We start from the raw sequence: 22933 nt of genomic DNA on the forward strand, positions 1-22933 counted from the left end.
ATAACAGAGTAAACCTTTTTCTTGGAAGAAGCCTCAGGAGAATGGAACACTGATGACACAGACTCATTCTTAGAAATACTTAAAGCATTTAAAAGGTGAAGTGTGGCTCTGGGCGCTTATTAGAGCCAGCCTACTTGTCAGTTTTATCTCTGTGGCTTGGAGCAGAGTGGATTAAAGATAACCAAGGACATAAGAGAAAGTTACTCTATTTTTTCAAATGTCCCCAACTTCTGTCATCAAATTTAAAGTTTTCTTCATTTCAATGAAGTTGAAATGAAGAAAATAGTATCCTCTCTACATCTATTTGATTTGAATAAAAATATTGGTGATATCACGAAATAAGTCCTAGTATGAAAGGTTTAACAGTAATATTGTTGTCTTCTCAGCCCAGTTGACCATCCAGCACCATGGGAAAGAAGAGTCGAGTGAAGACTCAGAAGTCGGGCTCAGGAGCCAGCGCTGTGGTTTCTCCGAAGGAGATGATGAACCTCATCTCTGAACTGCTGCAGAGTATGTACATCTTCAGTTCACACACACACACACACACACACACACACACACACACACACACACACACATATTACACCTACACCTTGCCAGCAATTCATAATGTTACATGTACTTCATTTACTGTGCTGAAAACAGTAAGTTCAAATGTTTAGCCGCAACTTAGAAGCTGTTGTCACATTAGGACAAAGATTACATCACACCCGCTTGACCAGTCATGACAGACAGTAATGTTGGCGACCTCTGAAAATATCTGGAACTCCATTATATCATTGTCTTAGCAGAGCCAAAATGTAGTTCCAGGAACTGGTCCCCAAAGCAGCTGAAACCGGTGACATTGAATACACCAGCTGCCTTCTGAACACTTGATTCAAATTATCTTTCAAAAAACCCTCAGGTCGAATCTCATTTTGCCAGTGAAATTACAGCTTTCTTTTCTTATTTTAGTCCCGTCATTGCTCACAAAGCAAGACAAGATAACAGCATGGCAGGTGATAAATTATTACAAACCTTGGCTCTTGAATCAAAATTACATGACTACAAGGGCCATGGAGATGGAGGTCAATGCAGCTTGTCTGTTCTGGTACTGAATGTTAGCAATGTTAGCTTAATGACTACAGAACCAGACGCTGGTAAAATCTCCTCTACTGTTGTCCACTGTGATTGACTCCACAGCTGACAGAGCTGTCAGCAGCCACGCAGGTGAGGCTGTCTGTGCCAGGAATTTATAACTCAACTATGACCCCTGCACATTAAGTTGCACTGTGACTGGACGTAAGCTGTGAATTACATATTTCTCATAACGGTAGTAGAGATACAGTATTGCAAACCAGTTCGAACGACTAATATCGCAATCGTTCCAAGCATTTTTTAATTGGTACCAGCTAAAAAGGTTAAAGCTCCACCTACATGTTCCAACGACAATAATGTTGGTAGACCAACAGTATAGTAGTCTACTACTATACAGTATAGTAGTCTTTTAAACGTGTTTCGACTTGCGGCCTTCATCAGCCGAAACACATTGGTCCATGACCCTGATGAAGGCCACAAGCAGAAACACATTGGTCCATGACCCTGATGAAGGCCACAAGCAGAAACACATTGGTTCATGACCCTGATGAAGGCCACAAGCAGAAACACATTGGTCCATGACCCTGATGAAGGCCACAAGCAGAAACACATTGGTCCATGACCCTGATGAAGGCCGTAAGCAGAAACATGTTGGTACATGACCTTAACGAAGGGTGCAAGCCATAACGCATTGGTCTAACATTAGAGTTGTTTTATAGACTTATTTCACTTCTCCGTGCACCTTGGTAGTAGATGAAATTGTGCCAGAAACCCCTATCCTAATTGGTGCCGGCTAAAATAAACCTCAAATATATTGGATTGGCCAGCAGAAGTCTTAGAGGTGCATGTTCTCATTGGGCTCAACTGGAAAGGGAATCTAGTGAACGTGCTCTATGGAACCAAAAAATGCAAAAACATGCCAGAAGCATGAAGATGTTTTTCAACGTATAAAACACTGAGACACGTTCATAGAAACGGAAGGTGTGATCTGTTTCCCCCTCCCATCAAATCCCAATAACAGCCTGTTACTACATTGTGAGGACATTGCTTGCTGTGTTGTAAGATAAAATATGTGTAAAAGAATATGAATTGGCAGCAAATGCGTCCTACCAAAATATGTTGACTTTGTTGTTTGCCAATTAGAAAACTGTTGTCATTTATTACAGTCTAGGTCAGTGTTTGGGGAGTTTAATAGACAGTAATGAGAGTGCCATGATAGAACTGTCTTAGCATAGTGTTTCTGTATCATTGTACAGTTTACTTTGTGTTTCTATGACTTAACACCAGAGATCAAAGGAATGGGGGCATATTAAGATCATTTAGGTGAAACGCTCACTCAGTCTCAAGCTAAAAGAAAGTATTGTTTTGTACTCTTAATACAGTCAGTGATGTTGAAGTGTTGTGTTTAAGTTCTCAAGCACTGGATTTAACATCACATTGCACTCAACAGTGTCATGGTTTAGTTATGTTTCACTATTTTCAGTTAAGTCAAGTTAAAGTGATTAGTATTTTTAAATTCAAGTGATAGGGTGATAGTTGTTAATGGCCATGATGTGTTCCTCCAGAATGCAGCAGTGCAGCACCCTCTGCTGGTAAAGAGTTGGAGGAATACATCCAGATCAGAGGCTTGGTAGAAAAGATCCGCAAGAAACAGAAGGGTAAGTACATGTTCACACACAAACAATATGTGTACCTTTTCAGGGTATTAAATCCTACAGCACTAAAAATACAAAGTGATGAGCAATAGTCTGTTCAGTGTCATTTAAAATCAAGGGTAATTTAACAGTGGTGGAACAAAGCAGGTAATAATGATTTTATTTTCAGGTGTATCGATAGTGTTTGAGGGCAGCAGAGAGGACTACTTCCCAGAGCTGATGTCCTGGGCTCAGGAGAGCGGGGCTTCCTGTGACGGCTTCAGAGTGGCCAACTTTGGAACAGAGGGCTTTGGCCTGCAGGCCACCAGGGACATAAAGGTGAGCTCAACCCAATGGTGACTGATTTTTGGATGATTTTACTTTCTGAAAGGATTTTTATACAATAAGTGTGACAGTATAATAAAATGTGTGTCAACAAGTCCCATGTGCAGAGCTGGAAACCAAAAATGAATTGATCTACTATCGATCAAACAATTAAACTATATTTATATATACAAGTTAATGTAGTTAAAAGTACTTCATATTTGATTGACAAGCTGATAATAAGATAGAACAAATGTAGACTGAGAACAACATGAAGAGAAGGAACAAAAACAAAGAACAACTACAAATAATAATTTGAGAACAATGCACACGGGAGAAAATAAGAACACACACACAATACTACATACACACACAATACCAGCAAGTATCTGCAAAATCCTGATATAGAGCTCCATTGTTATCTAAAAACAATTAAAAATCGGTGAGCCACACGCACAAACATGTACTACATTTTAACTCAATCCCACACACCATTCTGATTTATTGACAATAAGAACACTATATAATATACCAGCCTTCTACTTTAGGTTCTCTTAAACACATACAAGGGGGCAAATCTTGCTGCAGGTTTCCATTATCAATACCATAGGAACCTATAGCGATATACTATAAGTTACTCTCATTTGATTAAAAGTTGGCAGACAAATGTTGACAGTAGTAGTTAAGGGAATGAAGAGTATTATTCTTTTACTTTTCATGCCTATATTTAAACAGTTGATTTTCGACAGGAAGGGAGCTTGTGCAACATATTTCAGCAGGTTGGCAGAGCAACTCGGTGAGGAGGATACTGTGTGTGCACTAATACTTACACTGTGTGTGTGTGTGTGTGTGTGTGTGTGTGTGCAGGCAGAAGAGCTGTTCCTGTGGATTCCCAGGAAGATGCTGATGACAGTAGAGTCAGCCCAAAACTCTATTCTGGGTAAGGACTTCAAGATGATGAGTTTATGAGATTAGAGTGTTTATCGGGAGTAAATACAAATAATTTAACCAGAAGGATAAAAGGAGTAAAAACCAAATGGAGTTTGATTAATCTTTAAGTTGGCCTAGACATCCAGATAACCTATAAATCCCCGAACTAGTGCCTTGTGGGCTCTTTCATGTCTAATCGCAGCCACCAGAGATGTTCTGTGAAGTAGTAAGGTGTTAAAAAATGCAACCTTTATGACAGCAGCACCACAGGATTTTCAGCATACTCAAAACAGCATTCAGATATGTGACCGACTGTAACCTCTGCGTCTCAGGTCCTCTGTACAGCCAGGACCGGATCTTGCAGGCCATGGGCAACGTAACGCTGGCCCTGCACCTGCTGTGCGAGAGGGCCAATCCAGCGTCACCCTGGCTCCCATACATCCGCAGTCTACCACAGGAGTACGACACACCTCTGTACTACCAGCAGGACGAGGTGCAGCTGCTGCTGGGCACGCAGGCGGTGCAGGACGTCCTGAGCCAGTATAAAAACACTGCACGCCAGTACGCCTACTTCTACAAACTGGTACAGGTCGGTAGCTACACTCAACACACACATACCTACTGTAAATCAAGTGTAAATGCAGAAAGAGAATCCTACAGTACACAGTAACCAGTTCATGTGTCTAAGCACTATCAATCTTTTTCACAGCAGGGAAGAAGTATGACTGGTTATAGCAGAAAAGCACAAGTGTAATAAACATTCAAGACGCATTTAAATGAAATAGAGCAAGTATTAATGTAACACCTGTGATTTTCCTGCTATAGCATGTGAAAATATCTGCCACGAAAAAAGTTTGTTATTGAAGAGCTGTGTAAGTTATGAGGTAATAGTACTAGACTCACTTCGTGTCCCACTTGATAAGTCAGATGGTTGTAATTACTAGTTACTTTGCAGATTTGACATTAAATGTGACGTAAGACAATGTGGAGCGAGGTATTGGCAGAGTTTGGACACATAATAGTAGATAAAGAAGTAACTAAAAAACACTACTTGAATGTTAAAGGCTCCACATCCATGTGCCACCTACATGTTATCATGTATTTTGGCCTAGTTGGACTGCTTCTAAGGACTGTACTTGAATAACATTCATTTTTGAAAATTCTTTCTGATATAGTATATAGCCACCGGCCACTTTATTAGGTTATAATTCTACTTAATGTGTATTACTGAGGTTGTACTAAATGGTGGTGGTGTACTGGATTGCATTATATTGACTGGTGTTCCTAATATTTTGCCCCCCTCATGTATGTTAATGGGGTGGACAAAATATCAGGAACACCATTCAATATAATGCACCCTAATACACTACCATCACTCACTATGATCTTAATAATATACATAAACTAGAATTATGTATAATTACATCTTGACAATGTCAACAAAAAATTAAGATGTATAAACATCATAAATGTAGAATTTATAGCAGAGCTGTTGTATTGGATTCAATTAAATTTCACAGGTGTACTTAATAAAGAGGCCAGTGAATATATATTCATATTGTTGTGTAGTGTGTTGTGTTGTTGTACCTGTTTGAGTGGTGGAGTTATAACTTCCTCGTTCTTATTAGTTCATGTAGTTTGGTGACCTCATCTAAATCCAGCAGAAGAACATTATTTTTACTCTCAGTACTTTATCATTATCAAAGTAGACTTCAAGACTTTTATTAACAATGGAAAGACTTTTTGACTCCAACTAACATTCAGTAACCACTTTCTTAAAGCCGAAATCATACTACTTGCTCTTTGTCTTATACATTTACTCATAAATTCAAATCCCCAGGACGTGAGAATATACTGTAGTTTCTCTACTGGTTTTGGAGATGTGAGCATTTCGTGGCTAAAACCTGTGACCACTCACACAACACATGCTGAAAATTACAACACAAATGAGTGACCACAAAGATTGGGAAACAGGATTTAATAATCTATTACCATGTCAATGGAACATTGATACGAACTTGGTTTGTGCTTGGGGTAGACCAAAACGATACAAACCCACATCAGCAATACAATACAGATACACATCAATATAGACATATCAAAAACACTAGCAAAATAAATAAAACATCAACATATAAAACACAAAGTGTCTGATACATTAAGAAACACTGCATCACAGACTTAAATAAAGCTCATTCACTGAGCTGATTATGAGGAGTTAAGGTTCCCTCACTGCCTCAGGAGGTGTGCTGTTGCAGAAATGAGTAGTTCCGCTCTTAATACTACATACCCTTTTTCCTGAAGGAAGAGGAACAAAAAGTGAGAGGGCTCTCTGATTATTTGCAGACCCATCCTTAACATGCAGATATTTATAATTTAATTCTTTATTGACATGATAGATCATGAATCTCTATTGCCAAAGCATTGACAGATTACAAATAAATATATAACATGCAAATATGAACAAACAATCAAAATCAATCCAATACTGTAGTAATATAGTCTGACAGAGTGAATGTTGACCAGTGATTTTTGATGCTACTTTCACTGCCTTATTTCACATCCCCACCTTAAAACAACACTATATATATACTTAAGTTTATCTATTAAACTAAGTTATTGCATGTTAAGTTATCATAGATGGAAAAGCATGTGCCACAAATTACATTATTGAGGACTTTGTTCTACTTAAGTGTCCCGGTAAGACATTACAGTGAGTCAGCATGTACCAGGACTCTGAAACTGACACAGCTAAATGGAACTCAGACATCATTCGATTTATTATTTATACCTGCACTTTGCCTACTAAGACATGTCAAAACTTCCTCTACAACATAGATTTTAAGGAACCACAATTTGGTTTGAATAAACAGATTTCAGATCGGAAGAGGAAGTACAAGCAGAGTTCAACTGAGATGTCGGGGAGTGTCGTCATAGTTGAATCAAGGATCGTGATGTCTGATACTTGTTTCCCCAAGACCTCCTTTAGAAGATCTTCATGTCCAATCATAACATGATTAGAAGTGTCTTTTTTTCTCAGTTTGAGAACAGATTCAATTTGTGAACTTTTTAAAAATTATCAGAGTTTTTCCAGTCCAGTGTAACCAAAAAATGGAAGAGGAAGTGAGTAAGATATAGAGACGGGAGTGATTATAGTATATGATGAAATATTGGTTAACGCGCCCAAAACAACAGATAGTGGGATAGTAATCTCAATATGCTAATGTCCCATTATTAATCTGAAGCATGGTGAAATGACAGTTCTATTCAACCGGCTTTGATCAGAACTCACCACAGTCCCTCTCTGAAGTCAGACGCTTCTTCTTCTTCTAATATCAAAGAAGCAGTGAAAGAAGTGCGTCTCAATGAATTCATTTATTTTGTCAGCAGCTAGGTGTTTGTTTTAATTAGATGATATACTGGCAGGAAGAATTATGCTTTGCATGTTAAAATATCCATATTTGGCAGGATCGTTCCATTCAGGCAGAATGAGTCATGTAAGGTTTGATTATTTCCTTGTTTTAATTAGTCTCACAATATATTTTATTCTTATTTTTTAAGTGTTATATATAAATAACTCTTTTAAAAAACAGAGGTAACCAAAGATAAATGCTTTGACATTATAATGCAATTTCAGTGAAGGCCACTAGATGGGAGTGTTGTGTTCTAAATGATTTGCTGTCAGTGAGATAGAAGAACCTCTGCCTTTAGAAGCTTCAATTACTGACCCATTACTTTATGGTTTCTATAGTCTTATATTGTCCCATGAGTCATATTGATGTTAGTGATGTGCTACGTTAGTGTCACATGGTCTGAATGTTGTCAAATTATTTTTTTTCTTCTTGTGGTGAATCTCTTGATCAGCAGATATTTGATCTGAATGTTGTACTAACATGTTCTATATGTGTGTGATCATGTAGTGATTTACTGAATGTTTTTAGACGACCGGTCTGAAAACACCTACAATGGTGTCTGCGTTGATAACTGGACTGATGGCAGACCTCGACCTTGTGGGTTCCTGAGGCTACTGCTAATTCTTTAACGTGTCTGAAGGTTTCAGTATGCTTGAAGTGAACTAGGTGGTATGACGTGTAATCCATCTATAAAAATGTTTATGTTAAGTAGTTGTCTTAATAATGGATAAAAAAAGGCTTTGAGAGTTCAAACCCGTCCTACCTTCACACCTGTGCACACCTGGCCAGCTGCTATATGAAATGGGGGAGTTTGTCATATAGTTGGTCTCACAAAGTCAGAAAATGTGTTAGACTATTCAAAAGCTTTGTTAGAAGCACACCAAGGCGATTGTGCTGTAGATAGTTTGTTAATTTTTAACTATGTAGAAACGGACTAAGTTTTGCCATCTTTTATCTTATATATATATATATATAATATGGCCTCGTCAGCATTTGTTTTGCCACATTAGGGCTACTGTATCATAATGGGAGATACATTTGATTTGTTTACAGCATAATAGCCTCCAACAGGATACCACTGGTCAGCATATTGAGTTACCGGCTGATTTTTAAGTCACCACAGTAATGGCAACAGTGTGGAGTTGAGCTGCATTTAATAATGATTCCACTTCAAGTTTAGCTGTCCATCAGAAGAGATTTTCTCATGACGCACACATACACACACACACACGCTCTGTGTTGCACCCGGCTTGAGATGGAGACTCTGTGAGAAGGGCTCATGGAGGTGTATGTGTCCTGTCCCCTCATCTTTGATACATCTCCGTTTTTAACACACTCACACACACGCACACACACACATCTTTCACTCCTTGTGTAGCCTCTCGTTCCCACCTCCTCCCTCTCTCTTCCTCCCCTCCCTCCTCCTCAGATGACCGGGCTGGAAAATTAGCTTGTCACATTGGCTTTGAATTGAATTGACCTGAATGTACCTTCCTCAAACACCCCCTCCTCTTTTATCTCTCTTTTTGTCTCTCTCTCTCTCTCTCTCTCTCTCTCTCTCTCTCTCTCTCTCTCTCTCTCTCTCTCTCTCTCTCTCTCTCTCTCTCTCTCTCTCTCTCTCTCTCTCTCTCTCTCTCTCCCCCCTGCCCCCATCCTCTCTCTGTCCGGTGTGTTTGGATGTATGATCAGCCACACAGACTGATATATGCTGATGTATACAGACAGACAGAACCACTACTGACATTCCCCCAAAACACAGAGATGTGCCTCCTGCATGTAAATACCACAAGTAGGTGTTTGGAGGGCCCTTTTTGAACCAACAAAAAGCGTAATCATCTATTATTCCCTGAGAGAATACTCAACCTGTCTTTCTTTGTTTCTTTATCTTAGCATTTCCCTTTGTTTCTATGTTCTTTTCAGTTTCCTCGTTGAGTCAAACTTTTAGGGAAATATGAGCATTTTCTTTCTTCTTTCATCCTAGAGTGAGATGAGAAGATTGATATCAAACTCATGTCTGTGCGGGAAGTACAGCAGGTCAGAGTGTGTTTAGCTTATCTTAGCTTAGCTTAGCGTGAAGGTTGTAGGGAAAGCAGCTAGCTTTGCAACACCTCCAGAGCTCACTAATTAACATGTTATATTATGTTTTTTTTCATCTGTACACAAACAAAAATGTTTAAAACAGCAAGTCATAATTTTGAGGGTGTTGTGTATTGCAACTATTTACCTTTTTCCTGTGGCTAGGCTAAACACATCTCATATCCAGTTCTTTTCTTAACACATAAGGCATAAAGCATAAAAACATATAACTCTTATCTCATATATTCATATCTCACTTTCACACAGTCATGCCACACAATTGCGAGTTCCACCTTATCCTTGGTGTTTTTATATTATTTTAAATTAAACTTATTCAAGTTTTGCGCTGTTGGTCTGACAAAAAATGGCCTTTGGTCATTGTTATAGTTCTTTAGGATTAATTCTTAACATAATTTACCTATTTTTACCATTTCATCCAGATGTGTCTGGTGTCTAGGGTTAGGGTGTATTTTAATCAGGCTAGCTTTCTAGCTTTCTCTACAACCTTTATGCTAAGCTAAGTTAAGCTAAACGGGTTTAGCATTTATGTTTCCTAGCTAGCAGTCTTTTTACCTTTTTGTTTTTCCCCACAATTTTTGTTGTTTTTTAGTGCTGTATTGCCATCAACTATCTGTCAGCAGAATAGCATGAACCTGTTGGCATGTATGTATTGTGTGCATGCCTGTTACAAACAAAATGGTGACCCACTCTTAATAACATTGCTCCATGGTACCACTAGTGGTCAAAAACTCCACAGGGTATCTTTTAAAATGCTTGTATAAATCTTTCCGTCACTCAAACTGCTGCAGCACAGAACTCATTAATCTCCCCTCTATTATGGTTCTAATGTTGGCACTGATTGGACACCTGTATTCACTCAATTAGCAGTCTTCTACGATGGAAAATATTCACAAGCTTTTGCGCTATGTGGTTTCTATGTCCATTCATTGATTTGGCAGACTCTACACGTACTGTGTCTTTCTTTCACCCTCACTTGTCCCCCTCATGTCTATCTTTTACCCATATCTTCAGCCTCTTCCAGCACACACACATACACACACACTCTCTCTCCACAGTGGCACATGATGGATGACCCTTGTCTTTGGATGCTAATGCATCAAGAGCTCAGCGTGCAGTGTTGTGTGTATGTGTGTGTGTGTGTGTGTGTGTGTGTGTGTGTGTGTGTGTGTGTGTGTGTGTGTGTGTGTGTGTGTGTGTGTGTGTGTGTGTGTGTGTGTGTGTGTGTGTGTGTGTGTGTGTGTGTGTGTATGTGCGTGTGTATATATAGACATAGTCCATTCAGCTGATTTTTACACCCATGTGTCCATCTCCTGCAGGCCCTTCAGTGAAACTGTAACTGAATATGTCTGGTTGTCAAGGTTTTTCTCTCTTTTTTTTCTACCTACTGAAATTTGGTCTTGCCAAGGCCAGATTTTTGTTTGCTCCCACCCTCAAACATCACCTGCCAGTTCTTTGAATCAAGTGGATTTACAACCAACAGATTGAACATAACAGAACATTACATTTGAATGGTTGTGTTCTGATCATTAGAGTTATAAAGATGAAGTTTGTTTTGGTATTTCAGGGTAATTTTCTGCCTAGACGATGCTTGGGGATAGGCTGATTATAAGACCTTTTTATATATAGCCCTTTTCTTAACAGAGTTACAAAGAGCAAATGCAGTGTTGTTGGAGTCTGTCCAATGCTTGGACAGGTATAAAACTCTCCTGGTTGAATCATCAGTACAAACGATGAGCAACTCTGCAGGAAATATCTGGTTCTTTGATAAAAAGCCAAACACTTTTCAAGCACAGCTCTCACGGTTCATTCTAGTAAGCATACAATTGTGTTGTGTGTACATCTAACTGTGAACTGAAATTTAAGATTAAACACACAAAAATAGGTAAATCTTTAATTCTAGATCCGTTTTGAGAGAATGTGGTACTACAAGACCCCATTTACTGATCATGAGTCACCATGATAGGTGAAGTGTGGGGAAACAGAAGGCCAAGCTGGTAATCTGGACCTTGACCTCAGACCCCCCCCCCCCCTCTTCTTCCTCCACCTCCTTCTCCTCCTCCTCTGGTGAGAGCGAGTCAAACCGAGCAAAGATAATTGTTTCTACTTCTCTATGTGTGTGTGATAGAAGCCTGGTCACTTTGTTTAACTCGACAGGCATGATCCTCCGCAATTACCTGTAGGGATGAATCAGTGTCACGGCCGGACGCTCTGCATTAACACACACACACACACACACACACAGCAGCTATTCACCTCCAGAGGTGATATATGATGTGACCACTCTTACTTTACCCTGAGGTGTGTGTGTGTGTGTGTGGGAGGTTAAATGGCATTGCTGTTTCGAGTTCTCACTGATTTTGAAGTTTTTAAACTGATAACAAGCTTCTAAGCTTATATTTAGTTTGATAACTTGTATGTGAGCATATGTTTGAGAAGCTACTTTAGGACAGTAAACAGCTGTAAATGGGACTAATATAACTAGTTGCTTTTTAATGGCAGTAATTTTTTAATGTAATTAGTTTTAAAAGTAAGGTTTCCCAACACTGATCGTTACAGACTTAATATCTACTATGACGAATGTGCTAGCCTCTTTACACATCCAGCAGACACAGATAAACAGTAGCATTCATTTAGAGTCACGTTTATTATTATTATATGATATATTTACTCTCCTTTTAGCTCTGTTTTGGTCTCTACAACCCCTGAGAAAAATGTTAACCTCTTTAGCTGCCAAATGCTTCACTGTGTTCACCAGTGTGTCTCTAACTGGCTCACTTGTCCATTTAACAGTATCATTAAACATAGAAAAGCAGCATATTCTCACTTTTTAGAAACTGGAATTAGTGGATGTTTGGCATTTTTACCAGAGGAAATGATTTAAACAGTTTAAATAGTTGCTTATAATTTCTGTCAATTGACTAATTAGTCAATTGTTTCAGCTCTACTGCCCTTCATGCTGGGCAGGTAGATTTATCAAAGCTTTCCAACTGAGAACATCTATCTGCTGTGTCTGTATTTGTGTTCAGCTCAGCCTCTGACTGAACTCACCAGGAAGTCCACTTCTGTCTGTTCATTTCTCTCCACCTGAAAACTTTTTAACTGTGTGCAGATACACACATCACACCCTGTCATGTTTTTCCATTGATCTTGTATGAAATCACACCGCATTCTGCCTGAACACAGTTAGTTATACACTTCCTCATAGATGCTTTTATTACTGAAGAGTAGATCCATCTCTCTCTTTCTGCTCTTTCCTCTCTTTTTCTTTACTTTGTTCTTACACTTTGTCCCCTGCTTCCATTTGATTTCCCTCTTTCCCTCCTTCCCTCCTCCTTTTCTTCATTATACATTCCACTGAGCCCCTCTCTCTCTCTCTCTCTCTCTCTCTCTCTCTCTCTCTCTCTCTCTCTCTCTCTCTGTCTCTCTGTCTCTCTGTCTCTCTCTGTCTCTGTCCTGTTTAAGCTCAGGACAGTTTGCAAATGGCTCTTGTAGGTGGTGACTGTGGCTTTAAATGGAGGAACCGGTGGCATTGGCGGACACACACACACACGCACACACACGTTTTCAGGCCCAAATTGATGAGGCAGATTTATGACGGCTGCTGGCCACAACAAATTAAGTTGACAGTGATGTATGTGGGGGGGCGAGTGTCACGCCGCACTAACGGACCACACACACACACACACAAGCCCCGGCGGTGGCCCCCTACTCCCAGTCCTTCTTGTTAGGCATCCCTGTCGAGCACCCCCCTCCAGCATACCTGCATAATGAAATTCCTCATACTGATTTGTGTTTTTTTTTCTTCTTCTTCTCCTTCTCTCTCCCTTTATCCTCTCTTCCACCCGCTTCCCTCCATCCCCAGACTCATCCCGCCGCCAGCAAACTGCCCCTGAAGGACAGCTTTACATTTGATGACTACAGGTCAGTGTGTGTGTGTGTGTGTATGTGTGTGTGTGTGTGTATCTGAACACGGTTGGGGATTGAGTCAGATTGTTTACATGTGTGTGTGTTTTTCCTGAAGCAAACACAAGAGAAGTGTGGTTTATTACAATTACCCCCCCCCCCCGTATTATTATGCTATTATATCATCATTATATCAGTGGTATAAAATAAAATATAAATGACAATAATATCGTGTATTGCGATTATTTCTGAGACAATATATCGTCCAATAAAAGTAGATATTGTGACAGGTCTGATTGCAGCTAAGGCCTAACTATTACAAAGAGACAGAAGGAGAAATATTTATTCCCATCACGCCAGACTTTGAGCACAATGGTGAACAAACTGATAGAAATGATGGTCAAAAGAAGAGAGTTATTTGTTAAGAGATAGAATGCCGTGGGTTTAAGGAGGAGATAAAAGTGACCTACTCGAAAGAAAACCTTCAATCTCTCTTCCTCCTCCTCCTTTCTCATCTCCTTATCTACTCCGCTCACCCTCCACTCTCCCTTCTCCTCCTCCTCTCTCCATCCTTCTCCCTCCCTCTTTCCATCCTCATCTGATGCAAGCCCTCTCTCCGTTTGGCAATAGCAGTGTTAGATTTGATGAACCTCGCTCTCCTTTTATGAGGCAGGATCGGCTGTTGTCCAGAGTCTCATGATCCGTGTGAGTGTGGAGACGTTCAGCTCCACTGTAACGAATCCCCGATTGGTCGATTGTGTTTGACAGGTGGGCGGTGTCCTCGGTGATGACCCGTCAGAACCAGATCCCCACTGAGGACGGCAGCCGGGTCACGCTGGCCCTCATCCCGCTTTGGGACATGTGTAACCACACAAACGGACTGGTAAGGTCTTAATCTCACACACACACACACACACACACACACACACACACACACACACACACACACTTACATATATTATTAGAGATTCAGAGATATCAATAAAAATCAATATCGCAATTAATTACTTTGTTTTTGAACTACAGATTGCAATATAAGCATATAACAAACAGAGGCCCTCAACAAATTTCCAAAATTTATGAACTTTGTACAATTTGGGAGAGATTAAATGTGCACATAGGAGCAATAAAAAGTATTAAAGTATGTCCAGGAGAGATTAGAAAAGGAGATAAATATTTTTTTAAAGAAGAAAATGTGTTTATTTCGTTACTGAAATATTTCACCAACACCAATATTTTATATTAAAATACAATAACTTGTTTTGTTGACCCATGGAGACAAAACTAATCTCAAAAGGATTAAGTAGGTGGTATTAGGAGTAAAACTTTGTGTTATAATGACCTTTTTTTTTTTTTATTAAGTACATTCATACGAATCACAATATAAATGATTTTTATTCTTGAGTATAACTAATATAAGTCCATTGAACATAAAAAAGCCTTTTAGGGAACTGTACTTGTTGTTTTGTCTTTTTGCTACTTTGAAAACCTCAAACGTCTTCGGCACATATAAGGTTAACCATACGTATCTATATAAACATTTTAAAAATAAAGGGGAAGGAAGACAAGAGCATTACATGATCCACAAAAATCTGGCCACAAGGGCTTTATATATTTGACCCACAAATATATATATTACTGTATCTATTATTATGATATCTATTAATTGTATTGTGGGAGGTTCAGGAAGCAACCAGCGTCTCCTCAGTGCTTTTTTACAAGCAGATATCAAAATACCTAACACATATTCATCAGGGTGCCTTGCCTGAAAATGAACATGAATACATAAATAAAGTGGGAAACATGTTTATATTGCTTTATGAAATGAAACTCTGCCCAGAAGGGTCTTATCACCGGACAAAGGAGTGACATTATTATAATAAAGCTTGTGTAACAGACAGGCCTTCAGACTGTGGTCCAGATACACAGGATGAGACTGCTTTACAGCTCCAGGGTGAAGTTGTCTCTAACTTCAGGGCTAACCCACATGAGGACTCTGCCTGGTTCTATAGAAGCTGCAGCATTTATTTTCTGACAGACTGTACTTCACACCCAACATTCACTGTTAGAGGCACAGTTTACAGCTAATCTGACTCCACCACACACACACACACACACACATATACACACACACACATACACACACACACACACACACACACACCCATGACAAGTGTATCAAAATAGGCTGAGCTACCTTCCAACTGTATTTATGTTTCTTTTTGACCTATATCTGGTTAACTGAAACCAAACTGCACTCATACAACCCATAGTTTGTGTGCCAGCTCCATGTTTAACTAGACAAACATGGATAAAATCACTAAGTGGAACAATACCAGCTTAAATTGTAGCTGTAATCTTGTCTAAAACATTGACAGAGCTCAGTCCTCTGCTGTGCTGTTAACAGACTATTCTGAACTGAAACCCTTTGACTTGCTCATGGTCTTGGTCCTTCTGTCGAGCCCACAACGTCCTAAGGATTATGGAAAATACTGTTGGTTAAAAAGTCCTGAAAAAACAAAAATACAACAATAACAACAATATGAAATCATCTTTTAAAGAATGATTATCTTTATCTAAACATATTGAGTGAGTAGCACAAATGTCAATGGGAACTGATGGTTTCGGTTTCACTTTGGCTCTCTATGAAAAACGGTTATTGATCAATTTACTGAAATTTGGTCAATCAGAGACTCAGTTTGGACAACCTTTTCATTCATTTTTAAAGTCCTTTAAATTATTGAAGACCAATAATTATAATGTCTCTAATTATAATAATTTCACAGAAAATGTGAAAAAATGTGATACTTACTAAAATGACAATGCTAATATATGGTTTCAGTCTCACCAAAAATATTGAATTCCCACATAAAAAAATACAATCCAAAGATGTTCTGATAAAAATGTGTTGGTAGAACCCACAAAAATACAAGAATGGATACATTTAATAAATTATATTTATGTTATTTATGTTCTCTTGCCGTCTCAAGAAAACTGTGTTTATTAAGTGGGTCAAATACAACCAGATTTTGTGGAGGTGTCACATGAGTGATTATGTAAAGCTCTTGTTTTCCTGCCCCTTTATTTTATATAGATATGTATGTTCTTTTAAATATGTATTTGTATTTAATCTTTTCTAACCTCTCCTGGACTTACTCGTTACACCTTTTATTGTTCTTATGCACACACTTAAATCTCTCCTAAATTGTATAAAGTTCATAAATCTTGCAAATGTACAGATAGCAGAAGAGATGCTACTGGTTTGATGAATTATTATTATTATGTATTACAATTGGGAGTCCAAAAAAAAAAGAATAAAAAAAAAAAAGAAAGAAAATGTGTTGGTAAAGGTTATATGTGTAAATGTTGTTGACCTGCAGATCACAACCGGTTACAACCTGGAGGATGATCGCTGTGAATGCGTGGCTCTGCAGGACTACAAGGAGAATGAACAGGTGGAGCTATGTTCACTCACTTAATTTGTTTAAACATGCTCCAAATCCTAACCTAAAAGAAATCCCCAACTTATCTCCACCCGTCCAGAAAAGTGATGGTAACATGTGATACATCTTTCCCCCGTAGATCTACATCTTTTACGGCACGAGGTCCAACGCCGAGTTCGTCATCCACAATGGCTTCTTCTTCCAAGACAACGCCCACGACCGGGTGAAGATCAAGCTGGGCGTCAGCAAGAGCGAACGCCTCTACGCAATGAAGGCCGAAGTGCTGGCTCGGGCCGGAATCCCAGCGTACGTCCAACCTCTTCTTTTCTGTCGTTCTTTCCAAGCATTTAATTTCAGTCGAAGGACAAACATGCCTCGGTTTCGTCTTTTTCTACTTATCTGTGAACTCGGTGTCTGCTCTCATAAGTGACTGAATCTGCAATCTAGCGCTGGAAGCGTTTTACTCTAAAGCCTTTAATATGGGTCAAGGAGAGCTTCAGGCTCATGACTAACTTTCATGCACCCTTCTTATAGCCTCAGTGCACTTTTGTCTTCCCACAGTAGATATTTCAACCAATTAGCCCCCCTCCCTTTGGCATAATTGAAACACATAATATAAATGTTGCAGCAGGTCTCTTTTATTTTTTTTATTTTTTTTGTCTCCCACTCCACCAAGTATCAATTTACCATCCGCCCCAACACTTTCATCACGAAGAAGCTTAATCATTTTATCATTAGCCCCTTAATTTTATGCAGCATTCTCTGCTCGGCATTTTTAATCAGACGCCTTTTAATCTCTTATTGATGACAGTCTAAATCTCAACAGTGGAAATTAAATGAAACAATCCCCGTTGTTGCCGGGGCGCTCTATTAAAGTGACAGATATGGTCGTAGATCATTTTCAAAGGAAACAGCAACAGATTTGGTGTCGAGCCTCGCTGCGATGTAGAACGGCTGCTCTCATCAGACTTTTTTTTACAACTGAAAGTCACTCTTCTTCTTTTTTACCCCTCTGAGGGGAAACATTTCACTATTCTTTTACAAATGTGCAATTAGCTCCTCTTCTTTAAGTAACGCCCCATTTGGACAGGATTAACATTACAGGGGGAGGTGGGGGAATGAAATACTGACTGTGTACTCGTGGTTCCAGATGGTATTTTAACCATGGAGAAATGACAGGATATGGTCTGAATTTGAGTCAAAAATCGTCTTATTTCTCAGACTAATAAATCAGTGAAGTCTTAACACCCAACATAAAACATTTATATCATTCAGTGTGACTTACACTTCCCTAGGATATCATTATTCCTGATGTCCAAAGACAATAAACCTCCATAAATCCAATCAGAAATCAGAGACTGCTAACAGCTAATTTAGTTTCCTTTTAATTTGCCAAGGAAACCAACATAGCGTTAACAAAAAAACATGGATGAAATACAAGTAATCACCCTGTAGCTAGCATTACAACATCCCATTTGATGAAGTTCCATGGGATCACGCTCCACTGGTGGTTTTATTTTTTCAGATGTCATGTTCCCAAATAGGTATTCATGTTGGTGCGTGGACTGTAATTATTGTAATTGTAATAATTATAATAATTAAATACATGCTCCAGACTGGATTAACCCAGCTAGTTCCATTTGAGTGCAGTACTTCCCACAAAGAGTTAACCTTCCTTAGCTGGATGCTCTGCTGCTGGAGCAATGGACAGAGGGATAATTCAATAGGAAGAGTGGGGAGGCGGCTGTAATGTGTTTGTGCGCTGTAATAATGTCGACCCTGTGCTACCGATCGCCACATCGATCACTTTGCTGAAATAGGGGGAAAATATTGTCCTCTCCAGAATTACCTCCGCGTGTAATATTATGATGTGGAATAGATTCTGCTGAGTCCTGGATCACTACTGCTTTCATATGTTTTCTGTCACATTGCTGACTTTCACAATCCTTAGATTGTTCAGAGACAATAGAGAAAAGAATTCATTTTGATAGTGTCAGATATGGAGGCAAATATGCTGTTATATTTCATACTTGCATGATGAAACCAAACTCATTTATGTAACAGGTCAAATTTTTCAGATTTTTACATGACCTACAGAATGAATTCCTTTTTTTTTTTTTTAAGTTTTGGCCATTGTTTGTTTCTATTGATTACGATAACACTGTACTAACCAATCAGGAAGCATGTTAACATTATTAATAAGAAGTCAAGCAGGACAATAGACAAAAAAATGTACAATAATCACAAGTGAATAAACAAGTAAAAAGCAGAGGGATAACTACAAATTAGAAAAGACACTTGCTTTCAATGTATAATTTAATAGAACCTGGTAGAGGGAGGTATAATATAATAATCCCATATAAGGATATCACAGAAATACCTGTATCAGCATTAAGATAAGCAAAAAACACAGTAATAATAAATATTTTTATCAACAACTTTAGTTATATTTATTGTTGTGAAATATCAGTATAATTATGCCTGATTCAGAAAACAGTAAAGGTTTAATGTGTGTTAGCAGTGTTGTGCTACTGTCAGTTCAAACATTATAGTTATAGCTCAAACTAAAATGACATGGAATTGAAGTAGTGAATATATACTACTTATGTCTTATTATGCCATATGAAGCTATGCTGTGCTCTCATCTGAATAATACACATCAACACTGGAGTATTATTATAGTAGTATTATATTTGAGTATATATTGAGCCCATTTCAGACCTCCTTAAAATATTGTGGCAATTTGGTCACATGTTGGTGGTCACATATTGGAATAAACCCTTTCTTTTTTTTGCTAAAAATACTGATAGCAGCTTTAAACTAGTAACATTTCTACAGTACTTTCAACACAAGTCAGTAGCACAAAGGGAAATGGAAGACATGACATACATTTATCATGTATTACAAATAAAGGAAACAAAATGAGTTTAATAAAGCACAGAATACTTTGAAGGAGCTAATAGAAGTACATTACTTCTCATGTCACAGTAGACTCTAAAAATGTTACTCATGTTAGTTAAGGTTCAAAATCAGTATCCTATGAAAGGGAATGAAATGCCATGGCCATGAAAATGAATGTATAAAGTTATGTAAATATTATTTTGAATGTTTCAGAGGCCCTGTACTTGTCCACCAGTGTATTTGAATAGTAACTAATGTGTTTGTTGGTTGTGTTTTCTAGGTCCTGCATCTTTGCTCTCCACTGTAATGAACCCCCCATTTCAGCGCAGTTACTTGCCTTTCTAAGAGTCTTCTGTATGACAGAGGGTAAGACGCTGACAGATACACTCACACACACACTCACACACATTTACAGCCAGCACCAGGACATTCCCAGAGGAACCTCTAAGCCACAGACCTGGTAGCACACTGTAAAACAAAGCACACCACAGTTTCCGACGCTCTCTCCTCCTGAGACCGCCGTCAAGTGACTGCTTCCTCCCCACATCAGCAGAGAGGGGAAGAGACGGAGAGGAGGTGGAGGTAGAGGAGAAAGGGAAGAGGGAAGAGCAAGGCCTGTCCATTCCCGAGCTGGTTAATTGATCAAGGCAGGCCACCAGATGTGTGGAAGGAGCAATTCACAGGGGGGTTTGCAATATTCATCGGCATGTATGCAGAACAGCAGTGGTGTCATAAATCCCCAACCACACAAGGCCACATCCTCCTCTGTCACAGGACTCATCTTCAGGACCCCGCTTGATATATTATTCACTTTTTTTTTTCTTTTTTTCTTTTTGCTGCATGTTAATTTTTAAAAAGGCCCCAACGCCTTTTAGATGTGTGTGTATGTGGGGGGGGGGGTGTATCATTGCTTGTGTGTATGTGTGTGTTGACATTTTTTAACAGATGTGACATGATGGAATAGTGTGCACACACTACCGAGCCACTGCGGTTCACCTCTTTCATCTTCCCATGTAACCAAGCTATGTTTAACTCCTAAGATCAAAGGCAGCAAGCTAAAGGTTTCAACAGGAAGAAAAGACCCTTTATGATGCTTTCACGTGACACGTTGATCTTAACCAAAATCATGTTCACGTCAGTGAAGGGACTAAACTTGGCTGGCTTCTTAAACTGAGAGGAGTTTGATGACTAAACTCAGGTTACAAATGAACAGGACAGTCTCACACTTTCTTGCCGTCTTACCCAAAGTCAGACGATTGAGAACAGAAACAACTAGGGAAGGGGTCCAACAGCAATAAATCAAATCTGAATCCCATATCAAATTCATTTATGTTCCACTTTTATTATTTGCAGCTGAAATCATGAATAAAAACTCACCATATGTTGGCTAAGAATCAGACACACCACAGTTTGTAGTGGGAGCCAAGTTATGTTCACAACCTGTAGATGTTCATGAGTCATCAGCATTAGATATGAAATGTTGATTAAATGTATCTGGAACACTTTTACACCTTTGGTTCAAGATCTAGTAGACAGATTTATAACCCTAAGTTGATAGATTTAAAACATGAATAAGGTTTATATCAAGATTCATGGTTTTCAAGGTCTCATTCAGTGTTCCAAACATTTACTCATTTAATGTAGATGAACTAGCACTTTTTCCCTGTTTCCAGTCTTGTCCAGTCAGTTTAACTAATCCATCTGACTCTGGGTTAGAGGTCTTTCAGGGGTCCACTTGGTTCTAAGCAACCAATGTTGAGCCAAGTCCAAATTATGTCCTCTCTGGTTGACCACATTTTGGATCGGATCTAATTATTTCAGGTCTATTTTGTACCTGACTCTCTGGAGTCTATTGAAAATTAATCTATACATGTTGGCTTTGGATATGGTATCTGTTTAGGATCACCTCCAAAACTTAACACCTTTGATAATCCACTCTGGGTTTGTGTCCCATAATATTGGACTGTTTAATTGATTGATAATGTTTTATACCCCTTAACAACACCACAATGTCGGTCTCTTTGGTATTATTTCAGAGGAACTAAAGGACTACCTGCTCGGAGATCGTGCCATCAATAAGATCTTCACCCTGGGCAACAGCGAGTACCCGGTCAGCTGGGAGAACGAGATCAAGTTGTGGACTTTCTTGGAGACCAGAGCTGCTCTACTGCTGAAGACCTACAGGACCACCTCCGAGGTCAGTCTGCTGGAATTTTAATCAATTTGAATCTGCAATCTGGGGTGCCTGATTGCAAAAAAAGTTTGAGAGTGTAATGTTCTCTGTTTCTTTACCTCTTATCATCTTCCAGGAGGATCGCTCCATGCTGGAGAAACCTGATTTATCTCTTCATTCTCGCGTGGCCATCCAGCTCCGCCTGGCTGAGAAGCAGATCCTGGAGAAAGCGTCAGCCAGCGGTCGGGCCAAGCGTCTGCACTTCGAGAAGAAGCTGGAGGAGGACGCTCCACTGCCTCAGTACGAGGAAAGCGACATCGCTTTGCTGGAGAATACTGACGCTGATGCCAAGCTTCCGATTATCCTGCGCAAGCTGGAGGAGGTGGAAGAAGGTCAGGAGATCCCAGAGGAAGAGCACAGTCCCTTCCTGAATGGGGGGAAGGCTGTGTATGGGATGGATATGCAGGCTAATGTAGACCCAGTGCAGGAGGAAACTCAGGAGAAGGTCAGCAAAGATGTTAATTCAGCTTTGGACTCGATTGAAGGTTCTAACGCAACCCAGAAGGGCCAAAGGGAAGAGGCCAACCTAAGTGCCAGTCGAACTGAAGAGAATCCCAAAGAGAACAGTGAATAAATATATTCCACTTACTGCCACAGCCCATGCTATTTATTTATTTTTGTGTCTCTTAAATGACTCAGAAATATAGAAGCTGAAATCAATTTTAATTCAAGTCGCAGAACTCGAGCGACTGTACGTTCATCCAGCGTGGCTTGTATTAGTTGTCCGCTGCTGAACTTGTTTAAAAAAAATAATGCTGCCAGTGTGTACCTCAGCCTTCTGTGCAGAACAGTTTTTCATTAGGAATTTTCTTTTTTCTTTTTTTTTTTGGTTTTGTTTCTGAGTTTGAAACGTGGGTTTACATTGAAACTGTTCAAGGCCTACAGCATAGGAAGAGAGAGAAGAGGGGGGACACCACGGAACTGGTTCCAGCAAATTGTTAGGCGAACAAAGAAAAACTAAAAAACACAACGGAGTTA

At 39.3% G+C, this 22933-nt stretch overlaps 1 protein-coding gene across 1 annotated transcript in view; it reads left to right on the forward strand.

Annotated features, from left to right (window-relative positions):
* Nucleotides 1–22708, forward strand: part of setd3 (SET domain containing 3, actin histidine methyltransferase) — a 29113-nt gene extending 6405 nt beyond the window's left edge. Inside the window, exons 2-13 of the mRNA XM_053335629.1 lie at nucleotides 387–510; nucleotides 2643–2735; nucleotides 2902–3050; nucleotides 3903–3975; nucleotides 4298–4554; nucleotides 13338–13396; nucleotides 14147–14261; nucleotides 16759–16833; nucleotides 16961–17127; nucleotides 20003–20088; nucleotides 21759–21919; nucleotides 22032–22708. Of these exons, the coding sequence (XP_053191604.1) occupies nucleotides 408–510; nucleotides 2643–2735; nucleotides 2902–3050; nucleotides 3903–3975; nucleotides 4298–4554; nucleotides 13338–13396; nucleotides 14147–14261; nucleotides 16759–16833; nucleotides 16961–17127; nucleotides 20003–20088; nucleotides 21759–21919; nucleotides 22032–22529 (1836 nt within the window). The 5' untranslated portion in view covers nucleotides 387–407 and the 3' untranslated portion in view covers nucleotides 22530–22708. The remainder of the gene's footprint in view (nucleotides 1–386; nucleotides 511–2642; nucleotides 2736–2901; nucleotides 3051–3902; nucleotides 3976–4297; nucleotides 4555–13337; nucleotides 13397–14146; nucleotides 14262–16758; nucleotides 16834–16960; nucleotides 17128–20002; nucleotides 20089–21758; nucleotides 21920–22031) is intronic.
* The last annotated feature ends 225 nt before the right edge of the window (nucleotides 22709–22933 follow it).

Source organism: Scomber japonicus, chromosome 16 (genome assembly GCF_027409825.1).
Source record: "Scomber japonicus isolate fScoJap1 chromosome 16, fScoJap1.pri, whole genome shotgun sequence".
Lineage (NCBI taxonomy): Eukaryota > Metazoa > Chordata > Actinopteri > Scombriformes > Scombridae > Scomber > Scomber japonicus.